This window comes from Chelonoidis abingdonii, chromosome 1, assembly GCF_003597395.2.
Source record: "Chelonoidis abingdonii isolate Lonesome George chromosome 1, CheloAbing_2.0, whole genome shotgun sequence".
In the NCBI taxonomy this organism is placed as follows: domain Eukaryota; kingdom Metazoa; phylum Chordata; order Testudines; family Testudinidae; genus Chelonoidis; species Chelonoidis abingdonii.
Genome location: NC_133769.1, coordinates 14769607 through 14792946, shown reverse-complemented (window position 1 = coordinate 14792946; position 23340 = coordinate 14769607). Strand labels below are relative to the sequence as shown.

At 39.6% G+C, this 23340-nt stretch overlaps 1 protein-coding gene across 2 annotated transcripts in view; it reads left to right on the top strand.

The window, feature by feature from the left end:
* USP6NL (USP6 N-terminal like) overlaps positions 1-21372 on the top strand; it is a 259616-nt gene extending 238244 nt beyond the window's left edge. For both annotated transcript variants that reach the window (XM_075064228.1, XM_075064229.1), the window contains exons 14-15: positions 2242-2394; positions 17465-21372. In XM_075064228.1, the coding sequence (XP_074920329.1) occupies positions 2242-2394; positions 17465-18912 (1601 nt within the window). In that variant the 3' untranslated portion in view covers positions 18913-21372. The remainder of the gene's footprint in view (positions 1-2241; positions 2395-17464) is intronic.
* Positions 21373-23340: the final 1968 nt, after the last annotated feature.

The following is a 23340-nucleotide window of genomic DNA, read 5'->3' as shown; positions in this document are numbered from 1 at the left end:
CTTATTTCATCCACAATAGCTGAACGAACTTTGTCACTTATTAGACCAATGGGTTCATCACATATTGTCTTGGGTAAGTATGATGGGTTACTTTTGCCAGCATTCCTGTATTTTGAGATATGGCCTGCTAAAAGTGGGTCAAACTGAGCCACAAGCTCAAGAAATTTCTATTCTGCAATGATCCAAATGTGTCATTTGATCCCTGGAAAAGGATCACATCCACATGTTCTGGAATAGTGTTTTTTCACCAATAGAAGGAGGGTCAGTCTCTGAAACACTTACAGGTTTTGGAACAATGTCTGTGGTATTGAGAGAAGATGTTGCTTCTGATGGATTCGCTTTGAAAAATGATGTGAACTTTGGAAGATTTTGGAAAATATCACTAGTTTTTTGTTTCTTTTCTCCTACCTATTTACATTTCTGTGCTCCACTCGGTTGGTTATGTTTCATCCTGCCCCTTATCTCAGTTATCTGAAAAAAAAGATACACAACGTACACTATTTATTTATATATTTATAAATGAAATAAATAAAAAATGAATCAAGTATGTATGACTCAGAAAAATAGGTTGATAATAAAACATAAATTTATTGCAATACATGACAGGATGTGATTTCGTCACATTATTTCGATCTACGTTAGGAGGACACCCTCCCCCCCCCTCCCCCCGGCTTAAGTGGGGATAAGTAATAAAAAGAGAACAGAAAAACAGAGGAGGAGTGTGTAGTGGAGTGTAAGGAAGTCTAACAAAGTTCTGATTTTTCCCATGATTACTACTTCGATGCTTTTTTTTGAAATATCAAATACCAATTTTTAAAAAAAAAATTTTTTTTGTGTGGGTTCCCCTCTTTTGCTCGTGCCCTAAGTACATGCTTAGTCTGCCTATTGGGAAATCCAGCCCTGACTGGCCTTTTTCAGTATATGTTCATTATAGCACCTCGCTACGCAAAAATATCAGAAACTCTTGGAGTATGTCTAGACAGCAAAACAAACAAACAAACCCCTGTGTCTGGCCCATGCTTGTTGGCTCCAGGTCATTGGACTCCAGCTGTGAGGCCATTTCATTGCTGTGTAGACTTCCATGCTCAGGTGGCAAGCCCAGAAGTCTACACAGCAATGAAACAGCCCTGCAGCCTGAGCCTCGTGAGCCGAAGTCGGCTGGTATGGGCCAACCATGGGTGTCTCCTTGCTGTGTAGACATACCCTTTGAGCAGTGTTTCCTGAAGGGAAATGGGGGAAGCACCAAGGAATGGACCACATTGGGAGGCAGAGAAGAGGCATCATGGTCAAACCTCTCACTTGTTCTCCAGCGTCTCAGCTTTCAGTCTTGTCTGTGCTTAAAAGTTTGTGTTTTTTATAGCTACGCAAGCAAAACCCTCCTAGCGTAGACTCATTTATACTGTCCAAAAAGTGTTTCTGATGGTACAGCTTATTCTGATTCGGTGAGCAAAATAAACTATGCCTTTTTGCTAGTATAACTGCTTCTACAGAAGGTTTTTTGCCAGTATAGCTACCGTCATAAAAAAAATCCTCCCCCTTACCTAACATAGCTGTGCTGGTAAAACTTTTAAGCATAGAACTGGCGTTCATGTTTTTATATATAAAAGAAAAAGTTGGGGTTTAGCTGTTATGATTGCAGAATAAACCTGAATGTAAGTGATGCAGCAATACGTACCTGAATCTGCAGAGAGCCTGAAACAATCTCTCTTGCTCTAAACTGCCACAGTCATTTCAGTGAGTACTGACTCATTTGCAAATGAGGGCACCTTAAATGTCTTAAATTTTCACTGCTCTTCAAAGCATTTTAAAAGGAAGATAAGTATATTATGAACCATTTCCCAAGGTGGGAGGCAGGGGATGGAAGCTTTGTAAATGAAAACAAATCTGTAGATTTTAATGTCTCATTGGAATTTAAGGAGTGTGAGATTAGTTTCATTTTTCTGAAGGAGGACTCAACTTTAAATTTTCAAACACTGACCTAGAGAAAAATATATGGGTACAAAAAAGAGAGAAAATATTAGATGGATAATGTGTGAGTGTGTTTTTTAGCATGCTTAGTAAATGTCTAGTATAAAATAACTGCCTGTGATTTTTTTTTCTGTTCAATTAGTTAGATGTGTTTCATTCCATTTGCAAAATTGTTAAAGACTCCATAAAGGCATTTCACCTCTCTAGCAGATTTTTTCTTTGACTTTTTATCAAAAAACATTTGTTCACAATAATGTTCTTGTTCCAATCTAGAACATCTGCTGAAATTACAAATGGAGGAACTTGTAGAATTTCTTCAGGAGACTCTAGCCAAGGATTTCTTCTTAGAAGATGATTTTGTTATAGAGCAGCTCCAAAATTCGATGTCTGAACTGAAACGAGCAAAGTTGGATCTACCAGCAGCTGGTAAGAAACTTCCACCACATATACTGATCTGTACCTTAAGAACTCTTTGAACAAATTAAGTACTGTATATAGTTGCCCACTTGTAAAGTGTTGATTGCCTGCCATTAACATCCATGAATACGTTGCTTCCTCATCACTACAAAGTGGTTATTGTATTTGAATGACTTTTAGGTTTACAAAACAAAACTGCCACCTTGAATCCTGAGCCTGCAACAGTTTAAATAAATAAATAAATAATGTTAGCACTTAATTGCATTTATATGAAAAACACTTAAACTTCCTAGGTTCAGATAACTGTGTTTGAATTAACTTTTATTAAGTTTAACTTTTAAAATGGAGATGTTTACCAGCAAGAAGATAAAAATCAGGGGATGCTTACTTTTCAAGCCAACAAATTTCAGTCCAGGGTTCTATATTGGTTTATAGATTAGCCACTGCACAGAACTGCTATTCCCCCGAAATATAACCAGAACAAAACATTCTCCTTTTGGTCAAATACACCCTTTAAATTCTTTCTAGCTAGTCATCCTTTCTAGATCTTGAACTGATTCACCACCTCCTATCCCTCAGAAACTTTCTCTCCCTATTCTGTAGTAGAAGGGAAGGGGTTATTTTTACTTTCAGAGCTATGTACAGACTGAGTAATGGAGCACTCCTTTCTGCGTAGATGTTCTTTCACCTTTTAAAAAAAAACCCTCCATCTTTAAAAATATCAAATTATCTTGTGATTATTTACAGCTCTCTCTAGCTATATTATAACACAGAAATATGTTAAAAGAATATTATTAAGGTTGCAAAGTCAAGCACTCAGAAGTTTGGAAATGCCAGAATTAAGATTGCTCGGACAACATTAATTTGGCTGCCTCCTGCATATGCATTGTGATACAGTCTTTAATTACATGCTCACTCATTATTTTTTTTATCTTTGTTCATTGTGTGGCCCTAGACTTTATTTAGTGCACACTATTCAACTGTGCTCCAAAAAAAAGAATTATTAATTTCGTCATGCAGTTTCCCCCTCCCACCTATTTGTTCTATCTACTTCAGCAGTTCTCAAACTGGGGGTGGGACCTCTCAGGGGGTCACGAGGTTATTACATGGGGAGTTGCGAGCTGTCAGGCTCCACCTCAAACCCCGCTTTGCCGCCAGCATTTATAATGGCGTTCTATTAAAAATACTTTTATATATATTTATAGAGGAGGTCGCATTCAGTTTTTGTCAATGAGAATTTTCTCGAGTTTTAATAGGATGAGCAACAAGGGTGGTTTAGGTTTGACATTAGGAAAAACTTCCTAACTGTCAGGGTGGTTAAGCATTGGAATAAATTTATCTGGGGAGGTTGTGGAATCTCCATCATTGGAGACGTTTAAGAGCAGGTTAGATAAACCTGGGATGGTCTAGATCAGGCCTGCACAACTCATAAAGCAGTGAGGGCTATATTACTCCAAAGAAAAGAGCTGAGGGCCAAACTCCCTCGGCCCCACCGAAACACCCCAGCCCCCCCGAAACACATCCCCCACCCAACACACACACAGGGGCTGCAGGGAGCCGGGGGCAATGTGATAGGGGCTGGGGAGGGGGAAGGTCCCTGGACCAGAGAAGAGGGCAGCAGTTGGGACAGGGCAGGTGCAACACACAGACACAGACACGTCTCCCCGGGGGATTTCCTGGCTGCCCACAGACAGTTCAACCCCCGCTGTCCCCCCGATCACCACAGAGGCCACCCTGGGACCAAGCAGCACAGTAGCTGCCCCGCCCCCAACTGAAGGGGAGGACTTGGTGGGGTCTTGGCCCAGTCCCACCCCCTGAGCTGCGGCTTGAGCCCAGGCTGGGCGCCCTTCCCCTCGCTCAGCACTTACCAGCTCTGCCTTGTGCCCAGCGCTTCCTGCCTTAGCAGGCCCCCAGAAGTGATGCACTTGCTCTATGCCAGACTAGAGGAGCGGGAGACGGAGACACATTCAGTTCTGGCCATTAGGGCGGTTGGAGCGCGGTGCACGCAGGGCTGTGAGGTCCCCCCCTCTCCAGCAAGGGGCGAACCCAGCAGCCTCACTCCGCCACTTGCCCATGGGCTGCACAGTGAGCCCACGCAAGCCGCATGTGGCTCTAGATATAACTTAGTCCTTCCATGTGTTCAGGTGTCTGGACTAGACAATCTCTCACGGTCTCTTCCAGTCCTACGATTCTATTGTTCTATATTGCAGAGTCAAGAACCCACCCTGATTTCCTCTGAGATGTACAGGAATATGGAAGTAGCTGGAGATGTTTGAGGTGGAGATCAGGGGAGAGAATGATCAGAGGAATAGTGTGGAGAAGGGAGGCTTGGAGAACAAGAACCCTTTGTATGTGTTTCGCCACCCTGGCATCCCCAGGACTCTGAGGCAGAGGAAGCCGTGCTGGAAAAGGGATGATTGGGTACTGGTAGAGAATGGGGACTTGTTTTCTCCCCCCAACTCATCTCATCCTGGTACACAGGGGATGGGGGACTCTAGTTCTCCATCAGCAAATGAGATGGGACAGTTGAGTGAGCTAACTGGGCAGTGGGTTGTAGCGTCCGTCCTTACCTAATAATTCCAGCACATCGAGTATTTCTAGGTTAGGGAGCCTGTCAAGTATTGTATTTGTTCTGCTGGACCAGGCACAGCTCTTTAGCTCAGAGATGTCTCTGTCAAAGCCGTGGAGCATTGACAGAAGTATGAGAGTCCCCCGCTTTGGAGATTTCAATTCCTCCCCTTTGGGAACCCTGTTAACCTCTCCCTCCTCACCTCCTGTCCTTGCCCCCAGCCTGCTCGAATGTGCCTGGGTTTATATTATACAGGAGATATGCACACACTGGTGTTCATTCTCTCTTACTTCAAGATGAAGGAGGGAATCAAGAACGAGGCCGGACAGGAGTTGTCTCCCCATTTTCAGATTCCTGTTGAAAGGAAAAACAGGCTAAATGAAATTTCCCAGTCAGATGTGTGCTCCAGTGGGAGTAAAATAAACTTTGAAAGCACTTTCCATTTGATTTTCTTCTGAAGGAGAAGTGTCAGACTGAGGGAGACCTTCTTATACTGTTTCTCCTCATGATAGAAATCATACTTCTCTTCAGTGTGTAACCCACATTTATACAGTATTGCTCTGACCCCGTTCTAGGAGCTACTCCATATACAGCAGGGGTTTTTAAACTGGGGGTCGAGACGCCTCAGGGTTGTGAGGTTATTACCTGGGGAGTCGCAAGCTGTCAACCTCCACCTCAACCCCACTTTGCCTCCAGCATTTATAATGGTGTTAAATGCAGGACCGGCGCTAGGGGTTTTAGCGCCCTAGGCACATGGCCATTTCGCTGCCCTGCGCTCTGGTCCTGCGGCTCCGGTGGACCTGCCGCAGTCGTGCCTGCGGAGAGGGTCCGCGGCTCTGGTGGAGCTGCTGCAGCCGTGCCTGCGGGAGGTCCACCGGAGAGCGGGAGCAGCGGACCGTCCACAAGAACGCCTGCGGCAGCTCCACTGGAGCCGTGGAACCAAGGGACCCTCCGCAGGCACGACTGTGGCAGGTCCACCGCAGCCGCCTGCTGCCCCTGCCCCCCCCAAACCCTACACCACCACTTCCCCTGGAGCCACATCATCTTGCCCTCACAACCAGGTAAAAGAGGGCTATGCCCTAGTGTGCACACCCCTACAGTGGAATGGACATGTACAATCCCTCAAATAACTCTCCTCCTCTAGGAGCAGCTGAGGAGTAGTAAAGGCAAAGAACAACAAATGCATACCCTGGCAGAGAAAAGGCACATATCCTCCTTTCCAATGAAACTATTTGCTCCAAATTCTCATTTTGGTATCTCACTTGACTTTCGTGTACTGAAATAATGGACTATTGACTGACTTAAACTGGCTAGAGTGTGAAATACATACAAAAATTCCGGAGTTGGAGCATAATCCATGGATTTTTCCCCCTACATCCCACCATCTTTCCAGAACTCAAACATTTACTAGCTTTTCCTATTGAGAAAGACTGCTTATAAACAAGATTGCTAGGAAATCCACCTGCTACAGCTAAGTAGCACGATTTTGGATATTCTGTACTTCAGAATTGAAAACAAAATTCTTTAAAAACCCAGCCTAAAATACTAAGCCAAATATTGTTTAGAAGGTCTTTCAAGACATTAATACATAAAGAAACAAATCTGGTAGTTTTTNAATAATCCTGGCGCCCTAGGTGATTGCCTAGGCCACCTAAATCGAAGCGCCGGCCCTGGTTAAATATATAAAAAAGTGTTTTTAATTTATGCGGGAGGTCACACTCAGCAGCTTGCTATGTGAAAGAGGTAACCAGTACAAAAGTTTGAGAACCACTGATTATACAGAGCTACAGCCTTTGTGATACAGAAGCTGGGTTCTTTAGGTCAGGCAGTAGGAGCTCTTGCTTTTTACATCCAGGGGTCCCCGGTTCAGGCCTTGCTGTTGCCCACTCGTCCTGGAGTGTCACTTGAAAGCAGAAAGAAAGATTGTATTCATAGCAAGTTCTCACTAACGGTAGTGAAATAGGACAAGTGTCCAGTCCTAGGTCTCCCATGGGAAGGGAGCAGGCATGTTCTTTAAGGGAGTGAGATGTGCACTAGAGATACATGTATTTGAGTGTTTGATATATCACAGAAGAAGGGAGTATTTAGGAGTAAATGTCTCTGGGGAATGATGATCCGTGGAGGTGCAGGGCACGTACCTCTACTATGAGAGGAGACTTCGATTTTCCTTTATTTCTGCCTTAGTAGCCTGGGAAACTCTCTGTATGTGTGGTATATTTTTGTTTGGGGTGAGTGGAAGTATTACTCACCTTTTTCACAAAATAAATATAAAATGCCTTTATCCTAATCCTCAGAAATCTAGCAGATTTGAATCCTGTTATCCTTAGCTGAGTAAGTCTGATGCCTCATTTGTTCTTCATATGAATTTCGCAAGCCTTTGATTTTTCTTCACTCTGATCATTTTGGTTTTTCTAATCACTGTCTTCAGGCAATAATATTTTTCTACAGGCTCTCAGCATTCTCTAGACATTTAACCTTGCGCAAATGTCTGTCTGTCTGATTCTGCTACTTGCATGATCTTTAGCCTTTTTATTTATTTATTTTTTACATAAACTTGTCAGATCATTATATGCCATGTAGCAATGCAGAGAAAAACAAGTCTGGTCATGTAAGCATCTATTAGTCTGGAGAAAAAAACATGTTTGTTGTGTTGTTTTTTTTCTCAACTAAAATTGGAGAGAAATACCACTTCCTTTCTTACATTCTTGCACTGAGCAACAATTACACCTTTAATTGTTATGAACTAAAAACGATTTAAAATGAACATAAAAATATAGCCTTCAACAGACTGCATCAGTATCAGTCATCCAGAACTAATTAAGCTCAGTGGAATTCTCCATCTGTCAGTCTTTGTTAGTACAAGAAAATTCAGACACCTTATTTGGCCAGGCTGTGGTCAGATATCAAAAAAGATATTAACTCTGCCCAGCACTTTAAAGTAGTGCAAGTTTCCTCCTGGAACAGCATTCCCTTGGTTTCTTCTTGCATGGATTTAAACTCAGAACCAAAGAGCTCCCTTTCTTCAGAAGAAGGGGAGGGAGATGAAGAGGCAGAAAAATGTCAATATTTGTTTTGATTATTTTTTTTGTTTGTTTAAATGGTTTGTCTACGTGTATTGAGATGGAGCCATTAAATACTTAGTGTGAACATCCAAGTTCCAGGAGCACAATGAGATCACAATCAAGTTAGTTGCCATGGAGCTAGCCATAAAGCATAGGGCACCCACTGAAATGTCGAAGACCAAAGCCAGGAATATTGTTCATAGAGCAGATTGCAGATCTTTAACCTTTCTGGCAGAATCTTCTTGTGAATGAATCTGTGCCAGGATGGCCTCTGCTAACCTGGTGAAAGCTTTAGGAATGTGGAGTGCTTCTGAAGATGCCTCATACTTTCAAGCCCCTCCTTTCATCAAGCCACCAGGAGGAGGACTACAAATGCTTATGTAGAGGCAAGCAACCCTTCTGAGATTTCTCCTCTGCACTCCCTCAAACAGTCTTAGCAGAAGAGAAAACAGCATCTCTTGGGGCCATTGCAATGTAGTGAGGGGTACACGGCCAAGGAACAACTTCTAAAATCTGATAATACGCACTACCTCTAAGTCTTGCGTGACTCCAGTCTCCATCCTCCTGATGGACCCTTTTGGAACAGGCTGTTACTCTGTGGGTACTTTGCTCCGTAGATCAATGGGTAATGGAAGTAACTCATTGAGTTATGCCACTGAGTTCAAAAAACTCCTCAACACAGATTCTTTACTTGCCCAGTGTCAAAAAAATCCTTCGAATTGCTTCTAAATGATGGGAATAACTTCGCACCTATTCTCAGTTAGTCATAGAACCAGTAACAAAATCAATGTGCTTCCAAGAGGCTTGCCTTCACCTTCTCTGTTGACTTTAGGCAGTTGGGTGGAAACTGGATCCTGAATCTAAAGTTCCTGAACAAGTCAGTCAGGTCAGAATTCAAAATTGGAAGATTCTGAAGTCTACTCTTGCAGCAACCTACCATCCATATTATGATCCACAAAGTACAAAAGTGGCCCAAAAATCATTCTGTGACCCAAATCTCACATTTCTTCGTGTCTGTGAAGCCTTCAATGGAGCTACACCAATTTAAAGTAGCTGAAAATTTCTCCGGAGGTCATCTAATAGGCACTGCTCCACTTTTACGTAGGCACTATTTCTGTCAAATTCCAAACTTAGAATCTGCCTTTGTCCGCTTAGTCATTTTACACTCTGTGTGTGTAGTAACCCTTGCTTTAAGGTTTGGTTGCCTCAATTGCACCCAACTTTTCTGTGTGCGGGAAAAATTAGTGGGAAGTTTGAATATTATGTGTTACGTTTTTCACAGATTTTGTTTTCAGTTTAATATTTTTCTGTGAATTCTGCAGCCATGTATGTAATATTTTAGTGATAATCTGCCGAAGGATGTATGCCATTAGCTGTAAATGTTAGACAGTGAAATGCATCTTACGACACTGACAAGTAAGGCAACAAAATTATGAAACTCTGCTTGATTTACTATTTCTGATGCTATGCAACTATTGTGTTTTGTTTCAGAAGAATTTGGGATTTTTCACTTATATGTTTGGAGAAAACAAACGTAGCTATTTTTTAATTTTTATATTGCATTTTATTTATTAACCAACTAAACCAGAATACATTTCTATCATGCGTTTCCTATAATTTTGCTAGTGCTTGTCTGATGTGTTTTTTCCGATGTTATAAAAGGATAGTAGGGCATGGAATAGTGTTATTTCCAGCAATTTTATATATTGGTTCTGCACTATTTAAAAATCTTTTATTGCTTGACCTCTTTAGTTTGCACATTTTTATATCACTATAAATGAAATTATGATGCAGCTGGTGGTAATACAGGTTTTTTTACTGAATCTTTCAGTGCAATTTTTTTCAAGAAATGTAAGAACTAGTGACATAAAATATAATGTGATTTATAACTAGAAAATGTCTATAAAAAGTCACTTTACTTTGACACAAAACTATCCTGGAAGTCTGTTAAGCATTTTTCATTAATTGCATTGTTTTTAATCTAAATACAAGTGTTCATAATTATAAAGTGAGTTTCTGTGACCATCAGCACTGCAAAACTAATACAGCTACAGAAAAGCAAACTGTGTGTTCTCCTCTGCCTCATGCTCCATCATCAAAGTTGCCATCCAAGTTATAAGTCCAGAATCCCCTTTTGAGGAGCAAGAAGCTAGTCTGACTTTCTGATAGCAGCTTGAATTTCCGATACAAGCAGTAACATTTTAAAAAGTCCTTTTTGACTTGTAAATGGAGCAAATAAGATGGAGAAAGGCACTGATGGTAAATAAACACAAAATACCAAGATGTCATTTTAAGTGAATAATTTTTCTGACCCTTTACCATGCCTGAAAACTGTGTTAGAACAAAGTGTGTATATGCTTGTGCTGAAATTAAGGACTAGACTGTTCTTCACCGGAGAGAGCACTTAAAGCACTTTACTCCAATTATATGTCTGTTATTCAATGCAAGAAGCTGTTAGTGCCTACTGAAGCAATTAAACTGTAAAGTCTTGTAGCTGGGATTGATTTCCACTGGGTGGTGACAGAGACTTTTTAGATCAAGTGTAAGTCAGTAGAATAAAAACCCTTTTAATGTGACTCTAATTTCAGATCATTTTAGGACTAGTTATATTGGCTCCTTTGTTTCCCCCCGTTTTTTGCTGCTCTCTGGTTTTTGGTTCTGGTGCTGCATGGACTCCCCTAACTTTAGACACAGGGTAACCAAATCGTTACACGCGTCACAAAAAAATGGCACAGTATCAACTGTGCAGTTTCTCTTGCAGAGTTTCTATCAGATTCCTTTTGAGGAAGGCCCAATAATTAAACGTTTTGTTTAGTTTCTTGGTATGTTAAAGGAGAGGAGGAGGAGGAAGAATACAGTTTCACACCTCACTGTGCATCTAATAGTGGCAGGCTAAGAAAAATCCAGTTGCCCAGAAAGCTCCAGAAAACAAAACCAGCACATGTGTCAATAATAATGTTAATTATTGCTACCAAAACAGCCGTCAGCTGACAGTTTCCACTTCATATTTTCTGTTTTTTTCAGTTGCCCTATTAATATTATCTTTTGGGGCAAATGCATCTTAAAGAGAAAATTTGTTAATCTTTGTAATCTATATAAAAATTGCCAGCCCAGAAACAACTGTTAACATGATAAAATTGTGCCTTGCAGTCAAATAAGTGAGTATGCCCTGAATGTTAGTTGTAAACTCAATCTTTGGACCAATGGTAGAAACAAATTCCAGTTAAGGCAGCAACATTGAGAACACCCTATTGCTAATTCTTAGATGTTCAGAACTGGAGACTCTTAGCAATTGAGCTTAAAAATGGCATTTGAAGGGGTCAAGGTAAAAGTGTGGCTGAGGCTGCAGGTGAAGCTTTAGGCTGAAGTGTGGTGGAACATGATGCAGAACTTGCAAGGGAATATTTGGCATGTTACTGTGACAAGTCATGAGATGTTTTATTTGCATACTTTTTCTCAACAGAGGGGCCTGCGTGCGCTCTCTCTGTTTCTATGGTTATTTGCTTGCTCTTTCACTCTGGGTATTTTTTTTTTTTCCTCAATTTGCTTTTCGTAGAAGTGAGGATATGAACCTGTTTTTCTTTTTCCTCTGTTCCTACCAGCACCCGACATCGTGGTCTTCCTGTTCGCTACTACCCCCCAAGTGTCTCCTGGTATTTTATCTCTGGCTTTTTCACAACATTCATGTACATGATTTGCATGCTTTCTTTGTGAGTTTGAGCCATATATATTTGCATTAATATGCATGGTGATGGGTGTGCAAATTATTCTTCCCGTTTTTATTTCATGTTCCTCAAAGGATTTCATTTTCTTTAATTTTAGGTTAATTTAAAAGCTCTTATTGTTTTCAAGGGCAATAAATTATTCTTGGCATCTACTGCAGTTGGTAGCCCCGTAGAATGATTGTTGGTGGATTTACTGGGAGTGACCAACACCCTAATTAAATATAGTCCGTTCTTTTTGATGTTGTGTTGATTTCTAGTAGGTATTAAACACATATTTTATAGCTTAAAACAAAGTACTTTTTTGTAGGAGGTGTCAGTGGTTTGGAATATACCTTTATGCTGTAAGATTCTTGTTATTGGACCATGCCGCTACCCCATCACTTTTGATGATGTCTTTAGCCTGGATTGCGTTATGGTAAGAGGTGTGCAAACCTTAGTGAATGTTAATCTGAGCATGACTGAGCCTAGGATTCAGGTATGTGTTTTGCTGCTTTGCCTGTTAGGAAAACGGACCATAGCTAACAGAGTTTAGTAAAGTGGCTATATCTGGAGTACAAATGTTTATTGACTGATCCAGACAAGATTTTCCATGTTTGAGTGGGAGGCCAAGTTAATTTGTGTTGCATGGAGGCTTTATGATGAAGATATAAAGCTGTGTCTTTTTTCATCCCATATTTTGTCTTTTGTTTCTATGCAGACTCTAAGCTCCAGTATCATCAAATCATAGAAAGCTAAAGCCTGGTATCACGTTATTAGAATGCCCATGGTTTTATCTTTCTGAACAACAGTTGCAGGCTTGGAACATTTTGGCTGCTCCTCTGGTCTTAGCTTCACAGTAGTGTTCCATAACTAATATTACGGTGTAGGGTTGTCCTGACATCCTTTTTATAACTATAATTCAGGTTAGTGCATACATCATATAAACCACACACACCAGTGCTAATGCACTCTGTTACTGTGAACCATGTGAGAAAGATTACAGAAAATCATCTTCAAAGCAATGTAGAATTCAATAAAAAATGTCTGCAGTATTCTCGCTTGGGGTTTATGAAAGTTTAATGGTAATTAAGAGACCTTAAGTGTGTCGAATTAAAAAAACCAAAAACTTATTGTTCAACCAAGCACCTTTCAAAGGATTCCAATCTGCTCTGTGAATTTCTTCAAGACTGAAAGAGAAGGGAAACAGTTGATGCTTTTAAATGTGTATATGCAAATACAGAAAGCATTGATGTAGGTACTGGAATGCATATTTAAATATGAATGCAACTATTTATTGTTTAAAAATAGATTGAATAGTTACATTTCAAGCATGGAAGACGTTATTGACAAAGGAGGACTACTTTTTCTTAAGATATTTATTGCATACAAGCACATTAAATTATCTGTGTTAAAATTACATCAGTATAGTTACTGATGGGCCATTTTCTTACAACATCCCATAAGTCCTTACGGATCACCTGAAAGTTGCAAACTACTTAACAGCACATAAAACCAAGATCACTTCTGTATAGTTTACGCAAACTTTTTTTTTGAAGGGCATATTGTATGTATTTACTTCCCAATGCAGACTTCATTCTTATCATTAAAATAGACAGTTTAGTGTTACACAGAAGTGTTTCATTTTTGTAAAATGCTGTACTTCTTAATTTAAAAAAATTCATTGAGACAAATAAGATGGGAAAAATTAATGACATATGGCTCTAGTGTTGGAATGTTTATTAAGGGTGAAATTCATCCCTGTGTAGAAAACAAGCACAAGGTCTTAAGTTCTGCATACACACTAGTTGGAGAGCATAAGTGGGACATAAATGATTTAAAGGTTTTGCAGAGCCTCTGTAGGGAGTCAATTCCACCCAGAGAAGAATATGGGACAATTTTTAACTGTGTGATGCAGTGTTCAGTATATTGTCTTGGAAAGCCATCTTTATGAAGGAATCTCTCAGCTTTCTTAAAGCACCTGTCATCATAGTTTCTATGTATTCTATATGGATTGTAAAAAACCAGAACCATGCAGAAGAGCAGTCAGTTCTTCCTTACGAATCGTGTCATCTGTGCGATTTGAGTGCACTTGCTGATTCAGGTTTTCTAAGACATTTATGGATTTTCTATTAGCCCATTCATAGTTTCTCTGCCTTTTTCTGTGTCTTGGAAATTTGTGGGAAAACAATTCTAACTTAACTTTATTTTCTTAATCTTCAACTTGCAAGTTTCACTTGCTGTCTTTTGAAATATAACTGTAACAGAGTGGTACGATCCACCACTCTGCATAGGGATACTGGACACTTCTGTGACCTATCAGGATAGCAAGAGTTAGTGCCTTGCATAAATAAGCTGAGTGAATTCTGCTGACTCTGGCAGGAAGCTTGTTAACTCTGCCAAGTTATGAGACCTTATGATTAGAGTGAAACCAGTGATAGACACGAGGAAACTTAAGAACAGTCAGGCTGGAAGGATTAAGTTTAGGATGATGTTTGTTTTAAATTACCAGTGCAGCAAGATCTCAGGCAGGGGGTAAGTTTGACCTTACACAGCACTGTAGACTTCATTTGGAGCACATTGAGAATGACCACCAGCATACAACAACTATGAAACTGGCATTAGTTAGGGGAGTAGGAAACAGAGACTTTTCTGTTAAACTCTCATTTTGTTACTTTGTCATCTCTCCCACCCTCCTCATGTTTCTGTTTTGTGCACCTGTTACCTCCTGTCTGACACCTAGACTGTAAATTGTGTTTTTATTTGCCTATGCAGAATCTAGCATGATGCGGCCCTGATTGTTGATGGCAGTTCCTATGTGCTATCCAGTGATGATCTCAGTTTCTGCCATCCCCCTCTAATGAGAATCAGCTGTCAAAGATTGAACTCATGTTATTGTTTATACAGTTTCCATGATGCTATTAATACTTCTAATCACTACATTTTAGAGCAGGGATTGTCAGCCTTTGGCACGCGGCTCACCAGGGTAAGCACCCTGGCGGACCGGGCCGGTTTGTTTACCTGCTGTGTCCACAGGTTTGGCTGATCGTGGCTCCCACTGGCCATGGTTCGCGGCTCCAGGCCAATTGGCGCTGCGGGAAGTGGCGCAGGCCGAGGGATGTGCTGGCTATTGCTTCCCGCCACCCCCACTGGCCTAGAGCTGTGAACCGTGGCCATTGGGAGCCGCAGTTGGCCGAACCTGTGGAAGCAGTAGGTAAACAAACTGGTCCGGCCTGCCAGAGTGCTTACCCTGTAGGGCCGCATACCAAAGGTTGATGATCCCTGTTTTAGAGAGACAATTGAGTGTTCGTTCAGGTGCACTATACAAAGACACGGAATGAGTTGTTCATACAAATAACTGGTGGTGATGAGATGTTAACTTTTAACTTCAGATTTTCCAGTGATAGACGAAAGTTGCATGGTCCTGTGTCTCTAGTGCAGCAATGAGGATCAAAACACTAAATTATTTCTCTACCAATGATTTTACATAGCTTTTCTATATAATTTTTCAGCAAATCCAGGGCTTTTTTTTTTCCTGTCCTTGCAGTTTTTACTTAGTAAGCTGATATATGATAGAGTTTATTTGGCTATCCTGTCTGATTTTTAAAAGTTACAGGCAAATTTTCAAACAGATTGTGTAGGGGATACATTTAAAAATTACATACTTAACTTTTTTCTATTTATAATAGGAAGGAAATTGCTGCGTGTAAGTAGGGAAGCTACAGTTTTACGAGGTGTGGAAATAAGACTTATTTACCAGTATTAATTTAGAATGGGAAAATAGCTCTGACTGCTGAAAGGAGAGAATAATGTCAACAGAAATGTTAGTATAAATAGTCATATGGGCATTATCAGACAGGCTGTATAGCTATCATTTCTCGGTTTATAATTAAGTCTTTTACATGGTTGCAATCTGGAATATAGTGTCACCTTAAGAGACTGACATTTAAACATTGAATGATGTAGGATATGTTGTGCTCATAACCAAAAGAGAACTCTCCACTTTTATGCTGCTCTTAAGTAAATGCTTAAGTAAATGTCTTTTACTGCCATCTTTATCAGAACAAGCAGCAAAGAATCTTGTGGCACCTTATAGACGAACAGACGTTTTGGAGCATGGGAGAATACCCACTTCGTCGGATGCATCCGACAAAGTGGGTAATCACCCACGAAAGCTCATGCTCCAAAACATCTGTTAGTCTATAAGGTGCCACAGGACTCTCTGCTGCTTTTACAGATCCAGACTAACACAGCTACCCTCTGATACTTGTCAGAACAGAAATATTAGTGTTTCCATTTAGCATTCAGATTCTGTGATTATGGGGACCTTAGTAGTACCTAGATATTTAAAATAAATTCTCTTCTAACTACAATGACCATAAAAAGAACTGAATTTAAAAAATGAAAGTGGTAAGCATAATCTTGTAACTATACTGTACATATTTAATAGGGTCATTATGAAAAGAGGCTGATTGACTGACAAAGCATTTAAGTGTAACTATCTAATGTAACCATTAGTCAGTTTTAGTGAACTTACTGTTCAATGTTTAACAAAAAAATCTATGTTTAAAAAATAAAAGCTCTTGCATACTTTGATTGTGTAGCTACACTGGGTACCCATTTTTCTTGTGTTTTGAAGTCTCTTGGCTTTGTGTTTCACCTTGCATGGTATAGTTGTCCAGCATAACTGCACACCTGATTGCTTACTTTGTTAGTATAAGTTAAGAAACAAGCATTTATATGCTAGATTTATTTCAGACTCTTCTGGGATCATTAGGGTGTGTGTGTGTAATATAAAGAGCTTCAAAAATTTCCCAAACAGCTGCAAGCCAGTGGCCTAAACCTAATAGGCATATTTCAATAAGGAAGAAGTATGAGCTCAAGGATAATGGCCTTGTGAGAAACCCAGCAGCTCACCTTCAACTGCTGAGGAGGAGTATGGGACTGGGATTCTTACCAGGGTTTTGTCCGTCAACCCTTGTTATGGACTCAATGTAGAAGATCACTAATAAAATTGAAATCTTCCTTCTCTATCTATCTTCTGGAAGGTAGAAACAGCTATCACTTTGTCCTTCCTCCAGAGCCTCTTAACTACTTTGGTAGAATGGGACTTCTTAATCTACTCCTGCACACAAGGTTTTTGTGGGGATGAAGAGGGTCCCCTCCATGAAGACTCCAGTACTCCACTGCTAATTGCTTTCCCAAGCAGCAGTAATGTAAAAATGACGTGACATTTCTCAGTTGCATTTCTTTCCACAATGTTCAGTATAACAGTGGTAAAACAGACCTGGATATTGTTAATTGTACTCTAGTGCTTGGGAAAACTCTGAGCAGCAGGATAGCTGCTGCTGACTCATGAAGACAATCAATGCAGTATTGAGTGCATATTTAGTTCTGCTAGTATCTTTGCAACTGTAAAAGATAGGAATTTAGACAAAGTGTACCTAAAGTCATATTTAGGCACTTCAATAAGTGGTCTGATTTTCAGAGCTGATAAACTCCTATCAAAGATATATAAAATATGTATAATGTCCTTTAAATATATATATGGACATTATATATTGACTAGAAAAAAAAACCCTAGCTCCAAATATAACTGAACTTTGGGTCTGAGATCTAAATCCAGAGTTGAATTTGGTTGTCTAGACTTTTGTCTTTTATGTATTTTGTGTGTGTGTAAGTGTTGAACACACATGCAGAGTTCCATATGAAGAAACTTCAGTTTACTTTTATTACTTATTTTTTAGGTAAAGAAGATGAATTTCCAAAGAAGCCGTTGGGACAAATTCTATTGGAACCTCAGCCTGCCATGCTTAATCTTACTCATATGCTCAATGGACAGAGCAACACTAGTATTTCAAGAACACAGACAACAAGAAGGACAGAAAGGAGACTATCTCCTGAAAAAGTACAAGAAGATTCACCAAATAACCGAAGAATTAATTCACTGGAAAAGAAGCCTTCTTTAAAACAACAAAAGCCTGGACCAGTAGTCCGGAGTGAGCTATCTAAGAATGACGTAGATATCAGAAAAAAGCCTCAGTCAACAGTACAAGACAATTCTAGACAATATAACAATGCAGCTGCTAACCAAAATTCTAATGCTACTTCAGATACAAGAAGGGAATTTGTACCTAAATGGAATAAACCTTCAGATATCAAAGTTATTGAAAAGACTACAAAACTTACCGTGGAAGTGAAAGGTAGGTCAGTAAACCATGCTATTTCAGGCATGCCACCTAGTCCTGGTGAACGACAGCCATTGAATGTAAAGCAAAAGGTGAGGGGTTTGGATGCTGATGAAGGTAAGCGAGAGTCTAACGCATCACAGTATGACAATATTCCAGGTGTTGACCATGATAATGAGAATCCTGTTGAGGAGATGCTAGAAAGAGCTCATCCGCAAAGTCCCAGGAATGTAACACACTCTAGTAGTCCTAGAAAGCAAGGTGCAAAAATTCCTGGCCCACTAAAAATATCCAACAATTATGCCGTCAGTTCCCAACTGAGAAGCCCAAGATATTCATCTCAGTCTGATGGGTCAGATCACAGATCAAATGTTAAACAGCCACCACCATCTTATAGTAACCCACCTGTGTACCATGGAAACACTCCAAAGCATGCCTCCAGCTTAATTAGTGCAAGTTTTGTACCTTCACAGTATAATCATGGGAACCGAACCAACACTTCTGGTAGACCATATGGTTCTATCTTTTCAACAGATTTTTCTCCAGATAAACCACATATGAACTCTTATCCTGCCAATCGCCAAAATGCTATTTCTCCACCTTCTAGTCGAATAGAAGTCTTACCTGTTGATGCCTATCCTGGCAACTCTAGATCACCCTCAGGTGTCAAATTTATAATTCCTCCAGTGGATTATTTACCAGACAACAGAAAGAGGCCGGATGCTACTTATATGTATAGACATGAGATATATAGGCAGCCCTGGAACCAAGAGGCTAACCAAAGCCACTTGGGCAACTTACAGAAGTATGCAGCCTGTCAGCCAACACCTATTCAGGACCATAATCTTCCAACTGTTTCTGTGGATAGTCCAATAAGATATAGGACTTCACCAACCTTGGAAGAACATGGTTCAGCACAATGTCAACATTCAGGCCCACCAGCCCCTGCCCAGCACTACAGAAACCAAAATGATGGGATGTCTATGCATGAATCAGTGCTTCTGTGAGAATCAATCAATGCTGACTAAAAAGCAAGAACTGAAACCATTAGATATATATTGCTGTGTTTATAATTGTCCAAGTCAGTATTTTATACAGAATGTGGGCAGCTCATGCAATTCTCTGATAAAGTAATAACATTATTTCAAAGCCATTTTAAACTTTGGCTGAAAGGTAGTTGAGCTTTTAAACTTGCATTGAACCTATTGAAAGGGATCTGATGCATATAAACATAGCAATAGCAGTAGAGTCATCTGCAAAATGTATCTAACACTACCATGTTTCTGAAATTTAAATAATTTGCACAGAGCTATGATGTTTCTTCCTAGCAACTGTAACACATTTGCAAGCTGTATTTTGACTGACATTACAATGCAGTAAGTGTGCTTGTGCAAATACACAAACATGTACCTGGAGAAGAACTAAAGAGGCTAAAATGTAATGCATTTACTCTTGGGCTAGGTTAGTGAAGTATTTTATTTTAGTTTAATTATTTTCTTCGTAATTTATTTGATAAATGACCCATTCATTTTGGATGGCCTTTCCTGTCTTTATATACAAACTGCCTCAGTAACCCAGGATCTGACTGAAGTTAGAGAGATGCTCTGGGTTGTTAATGTAATCTTACATGGGATGCTATTTCCCAGTTAATCTCCATTCCTTTGGCTGCTATCTTGCCTTTCCCTCAGCCAGAAGGAACAGACAAGCAAAACCATGGAGCCAAAAAGAGTGTCGCTCTGATCTGGCCGACAATGGTGCTTAAAATCAGGACAGTCTGAGTGTAGCAAGTCTTTAGGGTATGGATGAACTTTCAGCACGGAATCTGTACCTTTGTACCCAAGTACAATGTTGCAAAGCAATGCTTTTTGTTCCCATTTAAGTCCTCTGAACTATTTGAGCACACCGTATACAATGCTAGAAGCAGAAATAGTGCTGCATTCTCACGGCATGCAGCCTTACCATGGGGTCTAACTTAGCAAACCAGTCATAGTGTGAGCTACTGGATTGCCAAACAGGCCTCTTACTGGTATAAGAGTGTTGCCAGTCACTTGAAACTTGGGGGCCGAACATGGGGGTTGTGTAGCTATTTTCACCCTCTGTGTGTGGTGTAGGGTTGCCAGTCCTCCAGGATTGTCATGGAGTCTCCAGGAGTTAAAGATTAATCTTCAATTAAAGACTGTCATCTAATGAAACCTCCAGGAATACATCCAACCAAAATTGGCAACCCTAGTGCTATATGGTTGTGTTCAATGCTCTTTCCCATAATGTCAGTTCAATGACATGTTTTGCTTTTGCCCTCCTTTTTCCAGAAAGCAATAGGTTCATGTCCAGGGTTGGGCAAGTGCTGCTGCACTGTCGGGCCATTGAGAGATTGTGTGATGTGCAACCCTGACTGTTAATAAGAAACTTAATAGACTCTTTGTAATTAAATATTTTTTTAAATTAGTGTTTGCAGCCATTTGTACTCTACATTCTCCTTGGCTTTCATCCACTGTGAAAAGAAAAAATGCAGGTTAAGTGGCATACTTGGGGTGCAGTCTTGTGAGCTGCTGAACGTAGGAATTGCCAAGCACTCTGAACTCTCATTGAAGTTAATGAGAGCTGAGGGTAACAGACCTCTTGCAAGACTAAGTCCTTAGAGCTTTTAACAGAAAAGATTTATAATACTTAAATACCAAAACACTGGTAGGTTCTGGGACACTTAAAAATCAGTCTTTGTTTGGGGAGTGTTTTGTCATTTGCATTTTCTTGAGATGCGTTAGCTGAGTACATTGAACACTAGAAAACAGATAAATTTTTCTTTTAAAGAATGAGCTGTAGTGCCTATTCTTGCTGCAGGTTGGCTGTCTAGGTTTTAAGGTACAGAAGTAAAATGTTGGTTTTTTTTAAAAAATGGAAGTAACGTAGTATATTTCACACACTACTTTTGTGTATATAATGAGCGGTGTAATTTGTAATGAACTGGGCAGTTTTATATTTTAAAGATTGCAAACTGCAGTGAAGGAACAGTAGCTAAGCACTACACTGAAAAACTCTAAACTGAAATTGAGATGATGAATATTACTTGGGCTTACCTTAGATCTGATTGCTTACAGCAGCTTAGCAATGTATGTATATAATGTGGTTAAGTGTAATAATCCCAAAGTTTTAACCATGGTTCTGTGATTCATAATAAAATAAAGCTGTACAATTTACTTTGTGCTAGCAGCCTGGGACTGCTCCAAAATATGTATCAACACTAGTAAATACTGTAGATTTTTATATATAAAATATATACACACTATTTTCTTACGTCCTCTGCAACAGTTTTTTAACTGTGTATTCTATTTTGATGTGGTTGCATTTTTAACATGTATAATAATTATAATAATAAAATCTATGTTGTTATGTGTCTTTTTTACCATGTTTGATTATGTTTGTAGGCAAAAGCCATAATTCTGGTCTTCCCAGGATAAACTATTCTTTGTAAAAAAAAAAAAAAAAAAAAAAAAATTAATGCTATACTCTTGTATAATGTATGCCCTATTTAATGTCTGTGTTTTCTTTTAGACCGAGCAATATCAATATAATTCTTAAAATACCTTGTCATTGTTTCAGAAGTTACAGCTTATTGATTATAGTCTTCTTCATTGCTAAATCTAGCCCTCAGCAATGGCTTTAGAAATGAGTCTGAACTGTCATTACTTTCCTGCCCTATGCCAGTGTTCTCACCCTATATCGGTCAACAGTGGACTTATTGACATGATAGATCTATTCAATTTTACTAATCAGACTGAAAAATATAATTTTACTCAGGATTTATGTAGCAGTGATCTGTACTGTCCTGAAGGGAAACTGGCACATCATAGTTTGAAGAATAAAAATTATTTCTGGGTAAACTTCATCTGCCTATTTAAGGTAAATATATTGCAAGCATCAAAGGATTTATTCATGTTAGTTACCAAAAAGCTCAATATTACAGGAAACAGTAGGAGACAACTCTATCTATAGCTTACAGTAAGAAACAATTCTAAATTGGCTGGTGTAATGGATTAAATGTTCTGACTGGAGCTTTTCCTTCTCTGCTTTTTATAATTCTAAAACATACAAGCAGTAAATATAGCTCCATAAACAAATTTAGGGCCCATTTTTCCCTTCAGTAACACTGGTGAATTCAGTGGGAGTTGTACCCACACAATTGAGAGCAGAACTGAGCCTTTATGGTAAAAGTAACATTCGTCCCAACATCCTCCACAAAAATGAATTTAAAAATGCCAGCACTGATGCTGAGGAGCTTAGCAACTCCTTGGCCATGGCTTCGGAGAGCTGCCTGAATGTTAGTCAAAAACACACCTTTGAAATGAACCGCTCAATTCCAAAATTAGATTTGAACAGTAAACAACATCAAAATGTCAAAAAGACAGAACAGCCTAGCGAAGCAGAGAGGTAAATCCCTTTGATTCCCTGAGGAACACAAGTATATTTTACAAGAATATTTTTTTAAAGATTCCTACCCTGAGTTTCACATTATCCCAGATATGACTTTGAAATTGGACTTGCAAGTTATAGATTTTTTTATCTCCCCCGTTGAGTCCCATTACACTGCCTGCACAATATATGCCATCACATGCCCACCTTGTCTGTTCCAGCAGTGTGCATTCTGCTGCCAGTACTTCAGTGAGGAAAAGACCCTTTTTATAGTTCTGTAAACATGGCATGCTTATGAAGATCTGTGAATGTAGCATAGTTAAAATTTAACAACATTTTAACCTGCGTAGTTTGTCTTAGCGTTTTCCTTTTAGAAAATGTTAAGCCAACACACATGCTTTTCAATACACTGTCATAACAAGGCAATAGCTAGATCAGTAACAAAAAATCTGGACCATGATGGCAGTAATTTGAACATGGCCTTTAAAATGGTTGCCACATCTATCAGGCATGAGGAAAGAAACTTTTGGGGCTGCTTGGTGCCAAAAGGAATTTTTTCTCAGAACAAAGAACCTGAGTTCTCCTGAGTTTCTTGGTCTCCCCACTGCCTAGCATTGACTAGTTTTGTTTGTACATGTATTGTAATGCATCAACAGAGAACCACTCATGCTTTTTACAGGTACAAAAACTAGAGAGTTTGAATCTTCTGAGAACCAACATTTCATCCTCGCTTTTGACACTGATTTTGAAGTTGGTTTGTTCTGCTTATGGTATTTGGGCAGCTGTGCTATACTTCATTTTTCTTTTCTCACTTCATTCTGGTAACCTCCCTTGACCCCTTCTCTGGAGTTACCTGAACAACTGTGTTCCATTCCTCCTCATCTACTGCTATTCAGTGGTAATGGCTGTCAAGATGGTTAAGACAGCAGAGGTTATCATGTTTCTTCAGCCTTTTTCAGACAATGTCCAAAGCAGAACTGTATTCTGTGCATCGAATGCATTTATCCACAAGCCTTAATGATAAAAGT